General features: G+C 38.5%; 3 protein-coding genes and 1 long non-coding RNA gene across 6 annotated transcripts in view; 2 read left to right on the top strand and 2 right to left on the bottom strand.

The window, feature by feature from the left end:
- Positions 1-16,522, top strand: part of LOC146472855 (uncharacterized) — a 117,889-nt gene that overhangs the window by 74,950 nt on the left and 26,417 nt on the right. The gene's annotated exons all lie outside the window — the stretch shown is intronic.
- On the bottom strand, positions 1,977-5,153 carry LOC146472860 (HEPACAM family member 2-like). 2 transcript variants are annotated; one of them, XM_085119086.1, is made up of 3 exons: positions 5,048-5,153; positions 2,807-2,937; positions 1,977-2,605 (listed from the first exon to the last, which is right to left on the bottom strand). In XM_085119086.1, the coding sequence occupies exons 1-3, from the start codon at positions 5,067-5,069 to the stop codon at positions 2,462-2,464; spliced, it is 297 nt and encodes a 98-aa protein (XP_084975212.1). In that variant the 5' UTR covers positions 5,070-5,153; the 3' UTR covers positions 1,977-2,461. The 2 variants fall into 2 exon arrangements, with proteins under 2 accessions (XP_084975212.1, XP_084975213.1); XM_085119087.1 differs by lacking the exon at positions 5,048-5,153 and adding an exon at positions 4,243-4,726.
- On the top strand, positions 7,009-11,979 carry LOC146472859 (peroxisomal membrane protein 11C-like). 2 transcript variants are annotated; one of them, XM_085119084.1, is made up of 3 exons: positions 7,009-8,491; positions 9,494-9,711; positions 10,222-11,979. In XM_085119084.1, the coding sequence occupies exons 1-3, from the start codon at positions 8,255-8,257 to the stop codon at positions 10,511-10,513; spliced, it is 747 nt and encodes a 248-aa protein (XP_084975210.1). In that variant the 5' UTR covers positions 7,009-8,254; the 3' UTR covers positions 10,514-11,979. The 2 variants fall into 2 exon arrangements, with proteins under 2 accessions (XP_084975210.1, XP_084975209.1); XM_085119083.1 differs by having other exon boundaries at positions 7,072-8,491; positions 9,494-9,717.
- LOC146472858 (dihydrofolate reductase-like) lies at positions 11,693-16,450 on the bottom strand. Its single transcript, XM_085119085.1, has 6 exons — positions 16,296-16,450; positions 15,594-15,643; positions 14,771-14,876; positions 14,372-14,495; positions 13,120-13,232; positions 11,693-12,187 (listed from the first exon to the last, which is right to left on the bottom strand). Exons 1-6 carry the CDS (start codon positions 16,382-16,384, stop codon positions 12,109-12,111), a joined length of 561 nt encoding a protein of 186 aa, XP_084975211.1. The 5' UTR covers positions 16,385-16,450; the 3' UTR covers positions 11,693-12,108.

Raw genomic sequence — 16,522 nt, 5'->3', positions numbered from 1 at the left:
ACGACTAAATGTAAAATTTCCATTTTTGGTGTCCTTAAAATGTCTACGAACAAATGACTTTAAAAGCTACATACTAATTTTGGCGTTGTTTTTGATAGCTTGTCACCCGGCCTTATACACCATTGGCTATGAAATCCCTCATTAGTAGGGAAAAAATGAATGATCTGTTTACAAAGTCGCCGTTTGCAATTGAATACAGAGAATCAAGCGGCTATCGATCGATCCGAAACGAATCTCTTTAAGATTCCAAATGATTTCCATTAACGACAGCGGTACGTAGCCACTTGCTGAAATGACGGATATTCCAATCTTCTAGCAAACCCTGTAGCTATTATTTGCGGCTAAGTGTAATTCATCAAAGATCCTAATGAAAGAAATTCGACTGACTTTATTCGCACCATTATTCCCGGCGGGTTTGTCTGGCTTTTAACACTTTTACTAATAAAAAATTTCCATCAGAGTTAGTAGGAGGGGAGGGCCAATTGAATGATCTGGAGTTCAGTTAATTTTAAACCAATGATGCAAATTTTGGGCGGATTAAATTGTAGCGATAACTACCTGGCTGCATGCAACTAAACACGTCGCACAATTGAGAAAATTAACATTCTAGCCCTGTGAAAGCTAGCAGAGGTTTCATACTGTTGGTAACGGGAAAAAATTGTCACAGACGGTAAGTCCAATTTGGTCGAAAAGCCTAAGGGTCGGTGTTTAGACGGCGTTTAACTAAAACTTCGTTTTAAGACATTTTCAATTTTGTCAACAAGCTTCAACAGTCATATCTAAACATTTATGTAATATGTCAAAAACGAGGGCGAGTGCTTTATCACGGGTTCCAAATACCGAGAAACAGATGAAAGCACGAGGCCGCAGGCCGAGTGCTTTCATCTGTTTCGAGGTATTTGGAACCCGTGATAAAGCACGAAGCCCGAGTTTTTGACATGTCTTCTCAAATGAAACAATAAGAAATTAATCTCATTAAAATGCAAATGTTTGATCTCAGATGAAAAACATGTTTCATCTCAGATGAAAACCTGGTGGTGTTTCATCTGGTGTTTCATTGGGGTATCAAGATTCATCCACCTGACCGAAATGGAGGTCATTTATTGGCTTTTGACTGCATGAATTATTAATGAGTTTGAGAAGGGAACTTAAGCAACGATTACGGCAACGGCAACGAGACCGCCACAAAACAATAGGTTTATTGAGCAAAAACAATCGCTCTGCACGTGCGTTATATGTTTTTGTACATTTCTTTGCCGTCATCAGCAAAACAGCAACGTGAAATGACCAAATTCAAGGTTTTGTGGAGAACGTGAGCACACGAAGGAGAATTTTTCATTTTCCTTCCTTACTTGAACGCCGTTCCTATCAATTTAGTTCCAGGATACTTCGCCCACATTGTAGAAGGTGAATCAATTGGAATAATCTCGAAGTAATAGAAGTAACGTGAAGTTATATTTTCAAGTGACGTTTTTGTTGCCGTTGCCGTCGTCGTTGCTTAAGTTCCCTCACTGTCTGCTGCTGACAGTAACATGAAGGCTTGCATCCCAGACTAGAAAACTATTTATATCTAAAATAGTTTGTCACGTCGCAAGTTAATTTTTAGGTTGATGTTAGTGTTTCTTTATCACAGATTTCGATTCCTCCAAGTATTGATTTTCGCTCATTTCCACCATACCGAGTCATTCCTTGTCTCAATCTCGCTTTAGTGTGAAGCGACTTGACATAGCTTTTCGACATATAACCATATCAATGCAGACAGAGAGATGCAGTGCCGTTTTCATCCCGACTGTCTGCCCCTGGATCTCCGAGGATGGTCTGTCCAACTCTTTTAAAAGTTTCAGTACCCTGTACCCCACCCCCCCCCCCCCTCTATCGTATACCATACTAAAGAGATTTGCCCGAGCAGCGGAGACTACTATAACGTGGGATTTAATAAAACACAGATTCCAAGACAAAAAAAAAATAATTTTAAGCTTGCACGCTTCGCGCTTTTTACCTACAGTGTAGATTATTGCCACCGCCGGCTGGCCAACTCTTAAGCTTGTTTGTTTTAAAAAGCGGCATGAGAATGTGTTAAGTGAATCTTGTTGTAGCGCAAAGTTTATAAAGAAATAATTACCCAAAAGAGAACTTTATTTTATTGGGAAAAAGGTGGAATTGAAAATAACAACAACAGTTAACAAACAACAAAGCAAAAAAAAAAAGAAAAAAACAAACAAACAAACAAACAAGTACACCAAGTAATATCTTGGTAGATACTATACATAAACTATTTTGCTCAGTTCAAATCTGTTTCCTGAACGCAATACACAGATGACCAATCACAGAGAATTGTCTAAAAATCAGTTTCAAAAACTGATCTCTTGCAACCTCAAGGTAATGTCTTTGGAGCTTGATACAAGTCACCGCTTCATGTCTCACACCCTCAAGTGTCCTAGTAGCTAAAGCTAAATTGCTGCTATCTGACTTTGGGAGAAGAAATAACTGATATGACGTCAACAGTTGCCCACGTGATCACAGATTCCTTGTCATTGGAAATAATGCAGGAGTATTGGCCGGCGTCATTCATGGCGGCTTTCCTTATATGGAGAACTGAAGAGATCTGGCAAGAAAGGGATGCAGAAATCGGTCAGTCTACAATCTTGTACCCAGACTCCTCAGACTCTTTGGCCAGCGGTTGGTAGCCAGCAGAAGGTCTTAGGTTCGACCCTGTTGGGAGAGCTCGGATTTTTTTTATTCCTAGTATGCTTGTGTCACTGACAGAATAATACATCATTCTCAATCAAAATAATGTTTCTGTTACCTCTCCCTCAAGACATCTGGATCTTCTATACCAGCGATACTTGAGGTTCTTGCCAGTCACATGACAGAACAACTTGCAATCTCGTCCTAGCTGTACAGTGCAGGATTCAGGGTGTTTCTCTATGACTGGGACTAACGGCAAATAATAATCCAGGTTCAAGTTAGGTCCAGGTCAAACGTCGAACTTCACATGAGACGAACCGAAACTGAGCGAATTAAGTTTATGATAAGTTCGATGTTCGCTCATTGAGTTCGTCTGACTCAACTTGGATCGACCTACATGCACACGTTCTATCTGTCTGATTCAGACGGATGGAAAGTGTGAAGTTATAAATGTTAAAAGTCCGCCTGACAGAGTTAACGACAGTCAGGCCACACTTTTGGTATTATTTGTTGTAAATTGACATCAGCCGACGCTATTCACATTTTGTAATGGCTAGCCTATGAAAAATTGTCATGCTGTCGCAATTCTTTAATAAAATGAATTGTCGCGTTTGGAAATATCTCTCGTTAATTGCAATAAATAGCTTGTCGCATTTTTTAATGACGCACCAATCACAAATTGTCGCTATTTGAAATCTCCCAAGCTGCCGTTAATGTTAGCATCACCATATCGATCGCAGTGATCTGCAAAGCCTTTTATACTGATAATATTAGTAAGGTAACTAACGATTATACGATTGTACTTTCTGACTTTTTTTAACCGAGTATAAGACCTGTGGGCGACTATTTTATTTATTTACTATTATTATTTTTTGATAACTTGTTGATCTCGCGCTTCCTTGTAAATGCCAGATCATGGTGACCCACAGGTCTTATCAGTACTCCAACTTAAAAAAAAAAAAGAAAAAGAGTATAAGACCTGTGGGCCACTATGATCTAACATTTACAAGGAAGCGTGAGATCAACAAGTTATCAAAACAAAAAAACCGCGACAATTAAGAGTTCCCCAAATTGCAACCAAATGTTAGCGCGATATTCGTAGCAAAACGAATTAAATTTTATTCAGTGTTATGAGCTCGGTATTACAAAATCCCACTCTATTACAATATGCGGCGATAAATCTCCGTCGCCATTGAAAAGTTTGTTAACAATTAGAGATCACGATGCCATATTCCATTTTGGCGGTATAACTTGCGCTCGAAATAATCAACATACATGTATAAAATATGAGGTCCATTTAATTTTGAACTTTGGCCTAGAAATTCAAACTTTTCTGGTACTTCTTTAAACATCCCGTTTTTGCCGGGTGTTTACCCAGTAAAATCATGGAAAAGTGCAGATAGTATGATGACCCATTCGCAAAAGAACGCGCAATCATACATCTAGGGAATAACTTTGGACACCGACTTTAAATTGGCAACACTTGCAAATAAAACAGCATTATCCTGAATGGATTATTACTGATCTGAAACCTACTGGTAACAATCAGATCACCTTTACGCCACATTAGTTACGGTTGCCCAGTTTGACTTTCAGAGTTTGGGAGAGCGCCGTCGGCCTTATGGTCATGCACCCGGTTTAGGAAACAATTCCAGTCGGAAAAAGTGCTTTCTTCGCTGAAACACCGGAATTTTTCGCAGAGCCTATTTTGTTCCTTGCGGTGATGCGCGATATATTTGCAAACTATTGTTAACAGTAAAAGCTTTGATTGATACCAAATTCACATAAACACGTTGTTTATTTGTTCCTGGACAAGTCGTTTTTGTCACTGCACTGAACAGGTGTGATTGTTGAAATGGCAGGTACGGCAACTGCTAATTGACGGGTCTATATCAAGCTTACATTATACAAGCACATGGCTTTAAACAGCTAGTAAAGTATGTGAAACGGACAGTATTAGCCACTTACTTCGAAAGTGTTCGATTAAAAAGACAGCCCTACATTCCAGAGCCGAATTATGTGCTACATGTCTGTATCAGAAAACAAACATAACCATCACCCTGAGCCAATATGTTCTCGATCGTTAAAGTAAACAAAAATTGAGGAAGCTCGGCAGTAATTAAACATTTTGTGTCAAACAACAATGAAATTCAAATATTTAAAGATAAAAGTATGGGTTGAATAAGTCCCTTCACATCCTAGTTGTTTAGCCTTTTAACATTGACAGCAGATTGCATTAGAATGAGCTATGGTGACAAAAATACCTCCTCTTGGAACACACATGGATAACCTTAGAACTCCTATGAGATAATCATTGTTTTTACGCAACACTGTTCTCGTATGGCACACCACCACTTACCTTCGCTCAATATAGAGGGCATGTTCCGCCGTTGGGTAAACTTGTCTTTGAGTTAAGATGAAGTATTGCCCGGCTTACGAGCCGGCAACGAATCTGTCACGCTTGGAGGGAACAAACCCCCGTGATCCTCTAGGCAGACAAAATTAGCTGCTGGTGTTGGATTGTCACACGTGCATTTGACGGGTTGTTTATTATAAGGTTGGAAAAGTGACAACAACGTTTAATTAAAATACGATAAATTTGTCGTTGTATATGAAATAGTGTCAGGTGGATGCCTCGAGAATGCTTGCTGTTAGTTTACATTGAAGTTCAAGTACCCTGAAACGGTGCCAGTAAACGCAAAACAGCAGGTGTGAGTTGCCTATTGAATGGTTTGAAATATGAAAGAGAGTTTTAGTTGCTTTGGGTGGAAAGAGAGCAAATGGTTTTAGGCTGACGACTCCAAATACGAAATGCTTTGGTTTGACCAAGGTTGCATAACCTCTTGTGGCTCTAGCAATTGTCCCTGAGTAACTCGCACGATAGGTTTCAGTAGACGGGAGGGGAGCCGGCCTTCTCGCCCGTTCCCACGGTCCTGCTTGCGTTTCACGCTCTCCCTTATAGAACTGAGAGAAAATCCCGCGGAGGAGGTAAGCCTTAAACCTGATCAGTTTTCAAACGTTACTGAGGTCCCTCGCTAAGACTGAGAGAGGATGCAGGCCAGCACTGCCTAGAGGATATGGAGCAAGATCAAGAATATCACGGACAGTCTGTGAGCTTAACTGTGAATCAGGTCAGAGTTAGCAGACATTACGAAACTTAGCCTGCGAACAGGCTTCTTGGTCGCGATCAGACGCCTGTTCGAAAGCTATACGAAACTGAACTACCAAAACGGACTGCGTGATGGTTTCCCCCTCGCAAAATTCCACGTAGCATCTCGATCCCGAGGTGAATAGGTACCGACTGGAGGATTTTAATGATCTGTAACTGGATTTGATAACAAAAAGGACTGATTCGCTTGGCTGAAGGCACTCTGCCGTCTAATGGTAGCTGTCTTATCAACTTTCTCTTCCGTTTGTATAATCAGCTGCAAGCTGAAAGGCGCTCCTTCTCAGAAGAAGATTTGTAAAAGGCGGTGAAGTGAATGTGCCGGATATGCATTAGTCCTGTCCCAGAACCCCCTCTTGCTCCGTCCTGCATACCGTGTGCAGGGTGAACTAGATAAGAGGCAGTTCTGGGACAGGACTTGTTACAGTGTATATATTTTTGGTTAATGCGCATTCTCTGCTCTTTCACAGTTTAATATATATTTCACAAGAACCATTTCAGTCTAAGAAATATGAAATGTGACCATAACAGAACAGACCAGGGGAAAATGTACGGCCACTCTTAAAACTTTTCAGGATGTTCTCTTATTTATTCTTGAAGCTCTAAGTTTGGTATCTAGACAAAAGGCCGGTGAAATCAGTGATGGAAATGGAAGATACTGGGATTTAAATCACACTGCAGCCGCATATCAGTACACAGACGATGTCCGATACAAGCCCGTAGTCCTGTTTTTGTCCTGGTAGGTTCGTTTTCTCAGCTAACGGACCAAACAGCTTTAGTTTAAAAATTTCGAATTAATAATAAGAAATGGATACATGGGGAAGGTAGAGAGCATCCCAAAATGACAAGGAGAGTTTAAGGCAGTAAATGTCTTGTATGTATTTGTTTTTGTTGGTTTGTTTGTTTGTTCTTGGATACTGATGATCTGTTAATGACAATTAAACAATCGTTTAATATATAATTGTGCGGCCATGCCATTCAAATCGGTTTAATCGTCATATAGAGATACAACTGGAAAGTTTAGGAAATTCAGGTTTTTAACAAGAACAAGAAACAAGAACAATTTTAGCAACTATCCCAGAGTACAAAGGTACTATGGCAAACGACGCATTTTTTTTTTATCAAGGACTTGCCGAATGGAACTCTTAAGGACGGTGCCTACTATTGTTACTACGCATACGTTCTGCGCATCTCGAGATACTCGGGTTTCCTATGAGTGGTGCTAATACAGGGATATTTTTGAAGGCTTTAAAATTATGCGGAGAAAGCAGAACTAAGCAATTGATTTTGGTATCCAAAAAGAAAATTGGGGGTAACCATGCATTTTTCAGAGATAACAAAGCTTCAATTTGGAAAAAAGCGCCATACATTGCTTTGTATTTTGCTGCTTTTTAGAATAATTGTTGCTTAGTTATCTCTAAAAAATGCGTGGTTACCCCCAATTTTCTTTTTCGATTTCAATAGCTGCTACTGAGATCTGCTTTTCCTGCATAGTAATAAACCGCGCAAAAATACTTCTCTATTAGTAGGCACCGTCCTTAAGAAGAGTCGCACACGGACGGGCAGCACTAAAACTAGGAATCCGGAATCAGGGTAAAATAGATGACTTGGGGTAAAAAATACGGACTACAAAGACTTAACCACTCGTTGGCATAAAAGAAAACTCTGTTTATAAAGGACGCAATGTATTATGGGACAGTGAGAGACAACATGTATTGCTTTCAGGCCGTACAGATGGCGGACTCTCCAATTAAGAAGCGGTAAGTTACCTGAGTACACCGACGTTACTGCGCACTTTCTTTTTTTTTTTTTTTAATCCCTTCTCCTCTAACCCGCTTCGGTTCCGATTTGTTGAAAATAGATGAAACAAAAGAGGAGGAAAGTGCGCGATAACGTGTGCACTGTGTACAAATCTCTTGATGTACACTCTTTCTTTACCTTAGTATTTTGAAGAACACGAAATGAACTAAGCACACACAGAACTGCTGAAGCTTTTCTAACCTAATGAAATCTAATGCATTTCAAATTGCTTATCTTGTAGTTTTGCCTTACAGTTTTCAGGACCCCACAAGCATTTTATGCTTTAAATCAGATCGCGTTTAAATAAAGGGTATGTTGTTGTTGATTCGTACCCTAACCCACCACGTGGTTTAATCAGTAGTAAATAAATCCGAACTCGCAAAACAAGAACATGTAAAATAGCTAAAAATACACTGGCTCTCTATTTCTCCATTTTTTCTCAAAAACAGAGGAATACTACTAGTTCTTTGACCTTCATTTGGTCGAGGAGACGATTTTCTTAGATCAGGAGGAGACGAGACTAAAGCCAAGTTAGTTTCCAGGCGTTGTCGAGCAGAACGCCTGGAAGAAATCTACCTCGGCCAAAGTTCACTGAACAAGATGGCGGACAGGTTAGCTGGTGTGTTGGAAACGTACCGAGGACGAGAGAAGTTAATGCGACTTCTTCAGTATGCTAGCTTCTTGGCAAGTGGAGGATTACACAAGGTGTCTTGCGAGACTACTGGCGAAAAGTTCCGAATTTTTGCCGAAGCCATGAGCGAGTGTCGAACAGTGCTTCGATTGTTCGACGATGCGGCGATGATTTCGTATGCCTGTAGTTATGGAACGGGAAAAGAGGTAGGGAAAACGATCCTTAATAGTATCGATATCAAGGACAGTGTGGAACGCAAACATTTTCAGGATGGCCTAAAACATGATATAGTAATCAAAGAAATATAAGGCTTTAATATAATATTAAGAACATGAGTTAATATAATTAATGATGCTGGTCTGGTGAGGTCACGAAATCAAACAATATTTTAGGTTACAATTTGGTTGTATTTAAATTGTCCGTTGATACATCTCAGATGAAATATGAACTCAACTTGGTTGCATTGTTTACAAATGTCGATTAAAAAGTGTTAAACTTTGATCTTTGCATTGACATCCATATGCCCATTTTGTGTTATACTTAGTATTGCTGTGGAGTGAGCTATTCTTTTTTGAAATAAAATTGCTATCTTCATAAATCTGTGTATTCACCTTTACTTGACATTGTTTGACTGCATATCCATGCATGTTTCCACTTCAGAGGGTAGGAGGGAACCCTGAGAGCTGCAAATGATTGTTTGGTTTGAAATTCATGATTTTGATACTGCACATATACATATTTTCACGTTTTCAGATAAAATTTTATCCAGTAAGTTTTCCAGTTAGTGAGATTTGGCAGGTATTTTTGGTAGCTTAATTTGAATTTCAAAAAGAGTTCAAAAGTAGTTCTAACTGATTGAATACAACATTTGAGTTCACTTTTATGCTTCTTTTAGATGTTTTGTTTTTGTTTTTATGGGAGGGGAGGTGGGGACAGATAATTTTGGCCCATGGGCATGCTATTGGTAGTAAATTTTGACTTCGTTTGCACTGCCACGTCACCCCAACCCTTTCCCCAAGGTATAGCAGTGTAAACCAGAAATTAACTTATAACTGATTGAATGAAACTGAAGATTACACATACATAGTAATGAACATGCATTTAGGAAAGGGATGGGATTGCTGACTTGTGGATGTAGAATTATCGCATTGATATCTTTTGCAAACAAAATGAATAAATGAAAATTCATTTTTTTAACTTTCTTGCAGGAAAAAGATAAAATTGTTCGCTGGACCAACCTAATTGATATCTTTTGTGGTTTGACCTTTTATCCTCTTGAGCACATTGCCTGGGCTAGGGACAAGAAATTGCTTCATGGCAAAAGTGCCAAACTATGGGACTTGTCTCTCTACTGTTGGATAGGATCACTCATAGTTTGCATTATCAGAGACTTGTGGCTTCTTAAAAAGCTCCAACAACATGAAAGGCCCAAGTAAGTAAAACAACACATAACTTTACTGAACCCTTTAGTCTCAATAATGACCTAATTTCTCCACAATCATCGCTACTTGGGAATCAAGCATACACTCAGGTAATGACAATAAAGGAACGAAGTCATGCATCTCCAAAGATAAAGTCTTGATGTTTTAAGTTTTAAACAAATTCTCCCCACTGGTACAAAATTACCATACTTTGATGGAACAGGAAGGGAGATTTGTCCAGGGAGGTGCAGGGCATTATTTTGATCTAGTTTTCTGTCCCCATCTTCATAAATTTGACTGCCAAATTCAAAACCAGGACATACTTGAAAGTGAAATAAAACCCCAAATGGTGGGATTTGACCAAAATAATTTAACCCTTTATAAAAGGCAAATATGCTTCACCCCTTCTGTAGTTCTGTGCAACTTTGATCAACATTTAACATGTACTTTCAAATTACACCAAAATAAGAGAAAATAATATTTACTGATTTCTCAGTAATCATTCTTTTACTCAGGGCTCAATCAGATGACAGTAGCATTCTTCAAAGCAACAGGAAATCTGAAAGCTCTCTTTCGACCAGGCATAATCAAATAAGGTGTCTGCAGAGGCGACTCATAATTTCTGTTATTGGATTTACTGCTGACCTGGCTATGGCAATCAACTGGGCACCTGCTGGCATTTTATGGGCACAAAAGCTCTCAGTAGGATCTGTCGGACTGCTTGGCACAATATCTTCCCTTTCTGAGTTGTATAAATACTTCAAACCTGCTGCAGCATTGCCGGATGAAGCTCTTGGGAGCATTTGATGTCACACAATCATGTACTCAATGCACACTGTACATTGCAAATGAGTAACTAGGGGTCCATTAATACATTACAAAGTGGTAAAAAATGGAGACTTTCCTAATATATTTTTCTGGTACTTATACAGACTTGCATAAAGGTTTCCTTACTAGCTTGCAACTAGTTTTCAGCACTTAGTACATTTATCTATGAATTAAATTACATTTAATTGAATATTGTATGGTTGGAGCTTCTAAGCGTTCATATGAAACCTAACACCCTTTTAAAGGGGAAGTTGATGTAATTTTTTCAAATTTTCACTGATTTTTCACTAGCATTGTGAATCATACATGAAAAACAATGGGTCACCATGCCCTTGGCACAAACAGGATACATTGAAACAGCAGAACTTCAAATATACATGTAATGCATGAAGCATAAGCAATAGGTCCTTTTGATATGCTAAATTCAGCTTGACAATGAGGCCTAGAGGACACACAGGAAATTCAATAATCATGTTTGTCTGTGTCTTCTGGACGTCCATATCAAGTTGAAACGTCTTGGCAGAGAACAACAGTATCAAGCGGTATTATTAACCCACGACATTTCTTGCACATGTATTCTTAAGGTCATGATTTTGTCTCCAGAAGTAACATGCAAGCTCACTTTTCTGAAGACGACTCAATTTTCTGACAAATATTTTGGCTAAAAATCTATCAACACAAAGTGGATGATTGCTGAACTAAAATAATGTAGTAAAAAAATACACCTATAGGTCACCATGCTCGTCCAGGGCATGCATTGCAATTAAATGGACCCATGTTATTATTATTATTATTATTACTATTATTATTATTATTATTATTCAACCTAACAAAATGAAATTATGTGTATGTATGAAACTGGGGACAAAGTCTGAGACAAATAGTTACCTGGTGTAAACCAGGAAGAAATGGCAAAAGCAACCTACATGTATTAACTAAATGTTTGTTGTTCAATGTTGGGTAACTTGCTTGGCTAAATAAAGAATATTAATAAAAAATGATAAAATGCTGGTAATAATAAATTCTTCGCCTTCCCACTCCTCCTTGGCTTTTGGTGTCCTTGCCAGTGAAAAAGCTGCAGTTCATAACCTGCGACCACCGTAGTCTGTTAAAGCTGAATGTTGCATATAAAGACCAAGACCACTACGCAAGAAAGCATTTCTTTGAAAACAATTTAATTAAGCTTTTTAAGCCTTTACTTACAAGGCTTCAAATGTGAGACTTTCTTTTGCTTAACTGAAAATTAGATTTCTTTTTTCCTGTTCTCGCACAAAGTCTAGTCATACTTATTACGTTGTTACAGCCATATTCCCTACATAGTATACTTCTCCACATTTCCACTGGTCTAGTCGGCCCTTGTTACGCTGTTAAGGTTAAGAATCGTGTTTAGAAAACACTAGTCCATGCTTGTTACACTATTACAGTGTAATTACTTTAAAAAGAAACAAGGCAATCCTATTCTCGGCATGGCATATTCCTTCTTCCTTTTTTCTTCATTTTATTTAAGTAACATTTGTTATTCAGACTATATTTGATACTACAGCCTTGTATGTTGCAGTCTTGGCATCAGCCAATCACACATCTTGCTGATACACTTGAAATTTGTATTGGATTTCATTTTCTTCTTGCATCTCACTTGGTACATCTGGGTCACTACAAGACAAAATAACAGAAAACAGAGTGGTGTAAAACAGTGGAACTGAACCAACATTGAACCTGCAACACAACTTAACACAACTTGCAGAAGGTCATGGGTTTGACTCTCATTGCGGATGCGTAATTTTTTGTTGTGCTCCCATGCACGTGAAAGATGTAAAACAGTAAAATTCCATAGAAATGCTGCTTGCTACAGGAACATGTAGTGAAGTTAAGGAGCATCTAAACAAGCAATTTGTTAAACATGTATTGTTCTGACCCCAAAATTTCCACTTAAGTTACCATAACTATGTAAACACAGAATTTTCCATTTTCTCTTTCCTGTTCCAAATACCCCACTTCTGTCAAGCCAAATTTTAAATGAGTCGAATTCATAAGAAGTTCAGCAAAAGTTTGAGCATTGATTCATAATTGTACCAAATTCAACAGTGCTGCATTCAACTCTGCATTAATTCTGCCTTATTTTGACAAGCAGACTTAAGAAAAAATGGAATAATGTTTACATTTGATTCAACATCTGATGGCAGATATTCAATAAATATTTGAATCAGTGACACATTTCTGTTGGGTAATGTAACACAGTCAATCAAACTTGCAGCACAAGTTGAACAGTTATTATTCAGACATTGAACTTCTGCCATGCCAAGCTCCAATGAATTAAATAATATTTGGCAAGGTAAGGCAGAAACATGATGTCCAATATACATGTACCATTAATCAATATTCATTTCCAATCATGCAATACTATTCTGGAGAAATTGTTTACCTGTGTTATGAGAAAGCAATACAGTAGATTGAGCTTTAGATGAAATATAAAATTATACAAACTGGACAAGGACAAGAACAACGCTTAATTTCCATCTGGCAATTTAAGCTACAGTAACATGCACTAAACAAAATAATTCAGTAGTTTTTAGAGGGTCTCCTACCTTGTTTCCTTGAAAACATTCTTGTCAAACTCTGGAAAGTGCACATCACACTCAAAGTCTTTGTAGACGTGTGTAACGTACAGGCGGTAACACTTAGGATGTTGCATTGCTTCCTAAAGGATATCAAGTGATAATAAGTAAAGTCAGCAAGGTTCCAAAATAATACAAGCCCCTGAAAATAAGTCCCCTGCCCCTAAATCTCAGATGCAAACATCATTCTGATAAATATATAAGGATAAGGAGGTTAGTTCCTGAAGAAACTGCTGTGCTTTGTCAGTGGGGAGTAGGAATAAATGTTTGGTTTATCAACAGATCAGGAGGGAGTTGATAACTACCCCATAAAGAGATTTGGTGCTGATGCTTTGAGCATTAGCACCAGAGCAAAAGGCTAATGTTCTGACAATGGGCTAACGCTTGAAATGTCAGCACTTGAATCTCTTTATGGTGGCCAGTTTACCTTTAGTTATCAACTCTGCTGATAAATTAAACCAAACATTTGTCTCCCCAATAATATTATTATCAGCCCATAGCAGACTGTTAGGGTTAGCTGTTTTAGGCTGTTAGCTTAGTTTTTCAGCCTGTTCTTATTGTCAAACCCGACCCATTTTTAAATGCAAATTTTCCCCAATTTATAATAAGCTCCCCTGAATACAAGCCTCTAAAACATGTCCTTTGAATAAATATGGGGCAAGGGCATACAGTGCATGTTTCTATTTTAAGGAATATTATAATAATATATTATAAATACAGTTGTATGTGGGTAGGGACAGGTGTGGGAGTGGGAGGCTGCAGGGGAGAGCAAGGCTGTTGCTTAAGAAAAATCCCAAGGAGACCACAAGGCTAAAAGCTGAGAAGTTAGGAGCCCCACCTGTGAAATGTTAGGTGCTGATGCAAAAATTTAGGCGGCAAGAACATTTTATTGCCCCGAAGGGTACACAGTAAGAAACAGCTGTTTTACAGTTTTTGTGCTGTGATACAGATCACAGCAATCTGCATCTTACTTCACCACTTTCATCAGTGACCACCTATTTCTTTATGACCACCTTTATAAAACAGTTCTCAGTCAAACACTGAATCTGGAATCTTTTGAAACACTCTCCCATTGCATATTATATGACAGACTATGCACTGATATTCCGGGAACGAGCTCACGCCAAATCATCCCAAAACTAGGTTGGCTAGGTATGTCTAGGAAGCCAACAAGGATCAACTTGGATGTAATAATTCTGTTCACATGTGTTGATTAACTGACCTTGTAGACTGCAGCTCCACCAATCACAAAGACCTTTTCCACCTTGTCTGTGTATGATGCAGTGGTCAGCATATCCAGTGCACCCTGCAGGCTGGAGCAGAGTACGGCCCCTTCAGGTGCCTCACTGAAAATAAAACAGTTTACCAATTAACCCATCAAATGAATGTAAAGCCATGTGGCCGGGGAGGACAGGACATGCCACATTAGGCTTTTGTAAAATTTGTTTTCAAAAATCGACCCACAAACTTTGGTTCAAATCAGTTAAATTTCCCAATTGTGGATGATGCATATATATGTCCATATAGTATAAACTGGCCTTGTGATGGAAGTCAAGTTCCCAAGGGTGAGAGCAAAAAAATAAAAGACCCAACACCTGAAATCAAGACTCTGTTTAAGTACCTCAATTTCCTACTCAAGATGATGTTGAGTCTATGTGGAAGAGGCCTGTACTTTGCTGGGATGGATTCCCAGGTATTGCGACCCATGATCACAGCATTTCGCTTTCCTGTTACAAAAAAGAAAAGGATGAATGAAGTGGAATATTGGAAGGATTGTGCCATAAATATGGCTTGTGTATTAAATGTATCATATAACAATGTAAATGGTTTGACCCTGTGTTGGTTCTTTATTCAGCGCTGACTGTATGTTATTTTTTGGGTTTCAACAACTTTTTATGTTCCTTAGATTCAAATCTGCTGCGGTCTCTATTCACTCCCTTAAAAAATTAAATAAAGATAATTGGTGCTTTCAATAAATGGTAAGTGAAAAAGCACAACACCATTTTTTTTAAAAAAAGTGCCCTTATTCTCACAGGCATATGCATGCCTACTGCATGCACCAGTAGATCACACAGTCCTTATTTGGGGGATAATTTCATAATTAGGACTATACAAAAGCCAAGCAGTGTTTGGGGCAAAAAACGCTGAATAATGAAGGTAGAATGAAGGAGATACTGCGAATGGCCTTTGCTCTAATGCTGAACAAATTTAAAGCAACTATCGAAATTTGACCTCTAGTGATGACAGCTAAAAACCATGCAGGGGGTGTGTCTAATTACGTGTTAAAGTCAAAACCACCATAGTTCTGATGTCTCGTTTCTTGAATATATGTATTCAAAGTGCAAGGAGAAATTAGATAAAGCAGCTAAATATATAAATAATCTTTATTTATAACTAATGGAACTCAAGGGATTAATGATAAAAGGAGATAAAAATATGTTTACCCTCAGTTGAAACTGTTGAAGTGAGGTGAGAAAAAAACTTCATGTCTCCCCTGGGAATAAGAAAGCCATCATGAAATTAGTTTACTTTAATAGTCAGAAAAATGTTTGATCAAACTTAGTTAAACTTAGTTTACATAACAATCAAACTAAAGTATTTCTATGCATAGTTTGAGTAATCTACAATCCGCTTTCAGAAACATAGACAGGACCCAACAGGACCCAACCTTTTGCACCCCTCCCCATGCCCCACCCAACCTCAGTACCCAAATTTTATGGAGTGAGTCGAAGTCAAGTGTTTGGGAGAATTTGCATGTTCTAAATACTGCACATAGGCTTATCCAAAAGAAACGACAGACTTTAAGTCTCGCATATACACACCATAAAGTTCTATAAAGAGCAGACTTGACCGTAAAACTAAAAAAAAAAAGTTTCTTAAGCTTCTAAAATTAAAGCCTACTGTACGCATGCATGCGTAACTGCATGTTTCGAAAATTCGTTCGCTGTGCAAGGTAAAATCAGTAAATTTCACATCCATTCCTGAGAATTTATAATATTCAAGAAAGATCTACATTTAGGACCTTCAAGGAAATTGTGTTTGTTCACGAAAATTTGCATGTAGTGCATCAACCGATGCTGCGATGCACGCACCTCCTGAAATTACTAGTTTTGAAACGAAGATTACCCCACTGTCCCCTAACTAACCTTAAATGCCAAGGAAGACGGTTATCTTTTCCGATTCCTCCATTATTTGCCACGGCAACAACACACGAAAACTTTCGGATCGAAGCCATTTTGTCACGTCTTCTCTCTCTAGCCTCACCGTTCAAAAGATTTTGGCGGGAACTGGAGTGGAACCGAAGGCCAATCAAGGGCAATCAACCTGTGAACTAAGGAAAATTTTGATTGGCTGAAAACCTTGTTATTATTCG

This window comes from Pavona decussata, unplaced genomic scaffold (genome assembly GCF_977016875.1).
Source record: "Pavona decussata unplaced genomic scaffold, jaPavDecu1.1 SCAFFOLD_96, whole genome shotgun sequence".
Lineage (NCBI taxonomy): Eukaryota > Metazoa > Cnidaria > Anthozoa > Scleractinia > Agariciidae > Pavona > Pavona decussata.
The sequence above is the reverse complement of the archived record's forward strand: the minus strand, read 5'-3'. Positions and strand labels throughout refer to the sequence as shown.

Excerpts from the sequence above, each read along its gene's own strand:
- LOC146472860 (XM_085119086.1), bottom strand. The coding sequence starts at position 5,069 with ATGCCCTCTATATTGAGCGAAG. Across the intron at positions 2,938-5,047 it reads GCCCTCTATATTGAGCGAAG|TCCCAGTCATAGAGAAACAC; the intron begins GTAAGTGGTGGT and ends ATTTGCCGTTAG. Across the intron at positions 2,606-2,806 it reads CCAGATGTCTTGAGGGAGAG|ATCTCTTCAGTTCTCCATAT; the intron begins GTAACAGAAACA and ends CTTTCTTGCCAG.
- LOC146472859 (XM_085119083.1), top strand. The coding sequence starts at position 8,255 with ATGGCGGACAGGTTAGCTGGTGTGTTGGAAACGTACCGAGGACGAGAG. Across the intron at positions 8,492-9,493 it reads GTTATGGAACGGGAAAAGAG|GAAAAAGATAAAATTGTTCG; the intron begins GTAGGGAAAACG and ends ACTTTCTTGCAG. Across the intron at positions 9,718-10,221 it reads CAACAACATGAAAGGCCCAA|GGCTCAATCAGATGACAGTA; the intron begins GTAAGTAAAACA and ends TCTTTTACTCAG.
- LOC146472858 (XM_085119085.1), bottom strand. The coding sequence starts at position 16,384 with ATGGCTTCGATCCGAAAGTTTTCGTGTGTTGTTGCCGTGGCAAATAAT. Across the intron at positions 15,644-16,295 it reads CGTCTTCCTTGGCATTTAAG|GGGAGACATGAAGTTTTTTT; the intron begins GTTAGTTAGGGG and ends TCTTATTCCCAG. Across the intron at positions 12,188-13,119 it reads AATGTTTTCAAGGAAACAAG|TGACCCAGATGTACCAAGTG; the intron begins GTAGGAGACCCT and ends TTTGTCTTGTAG.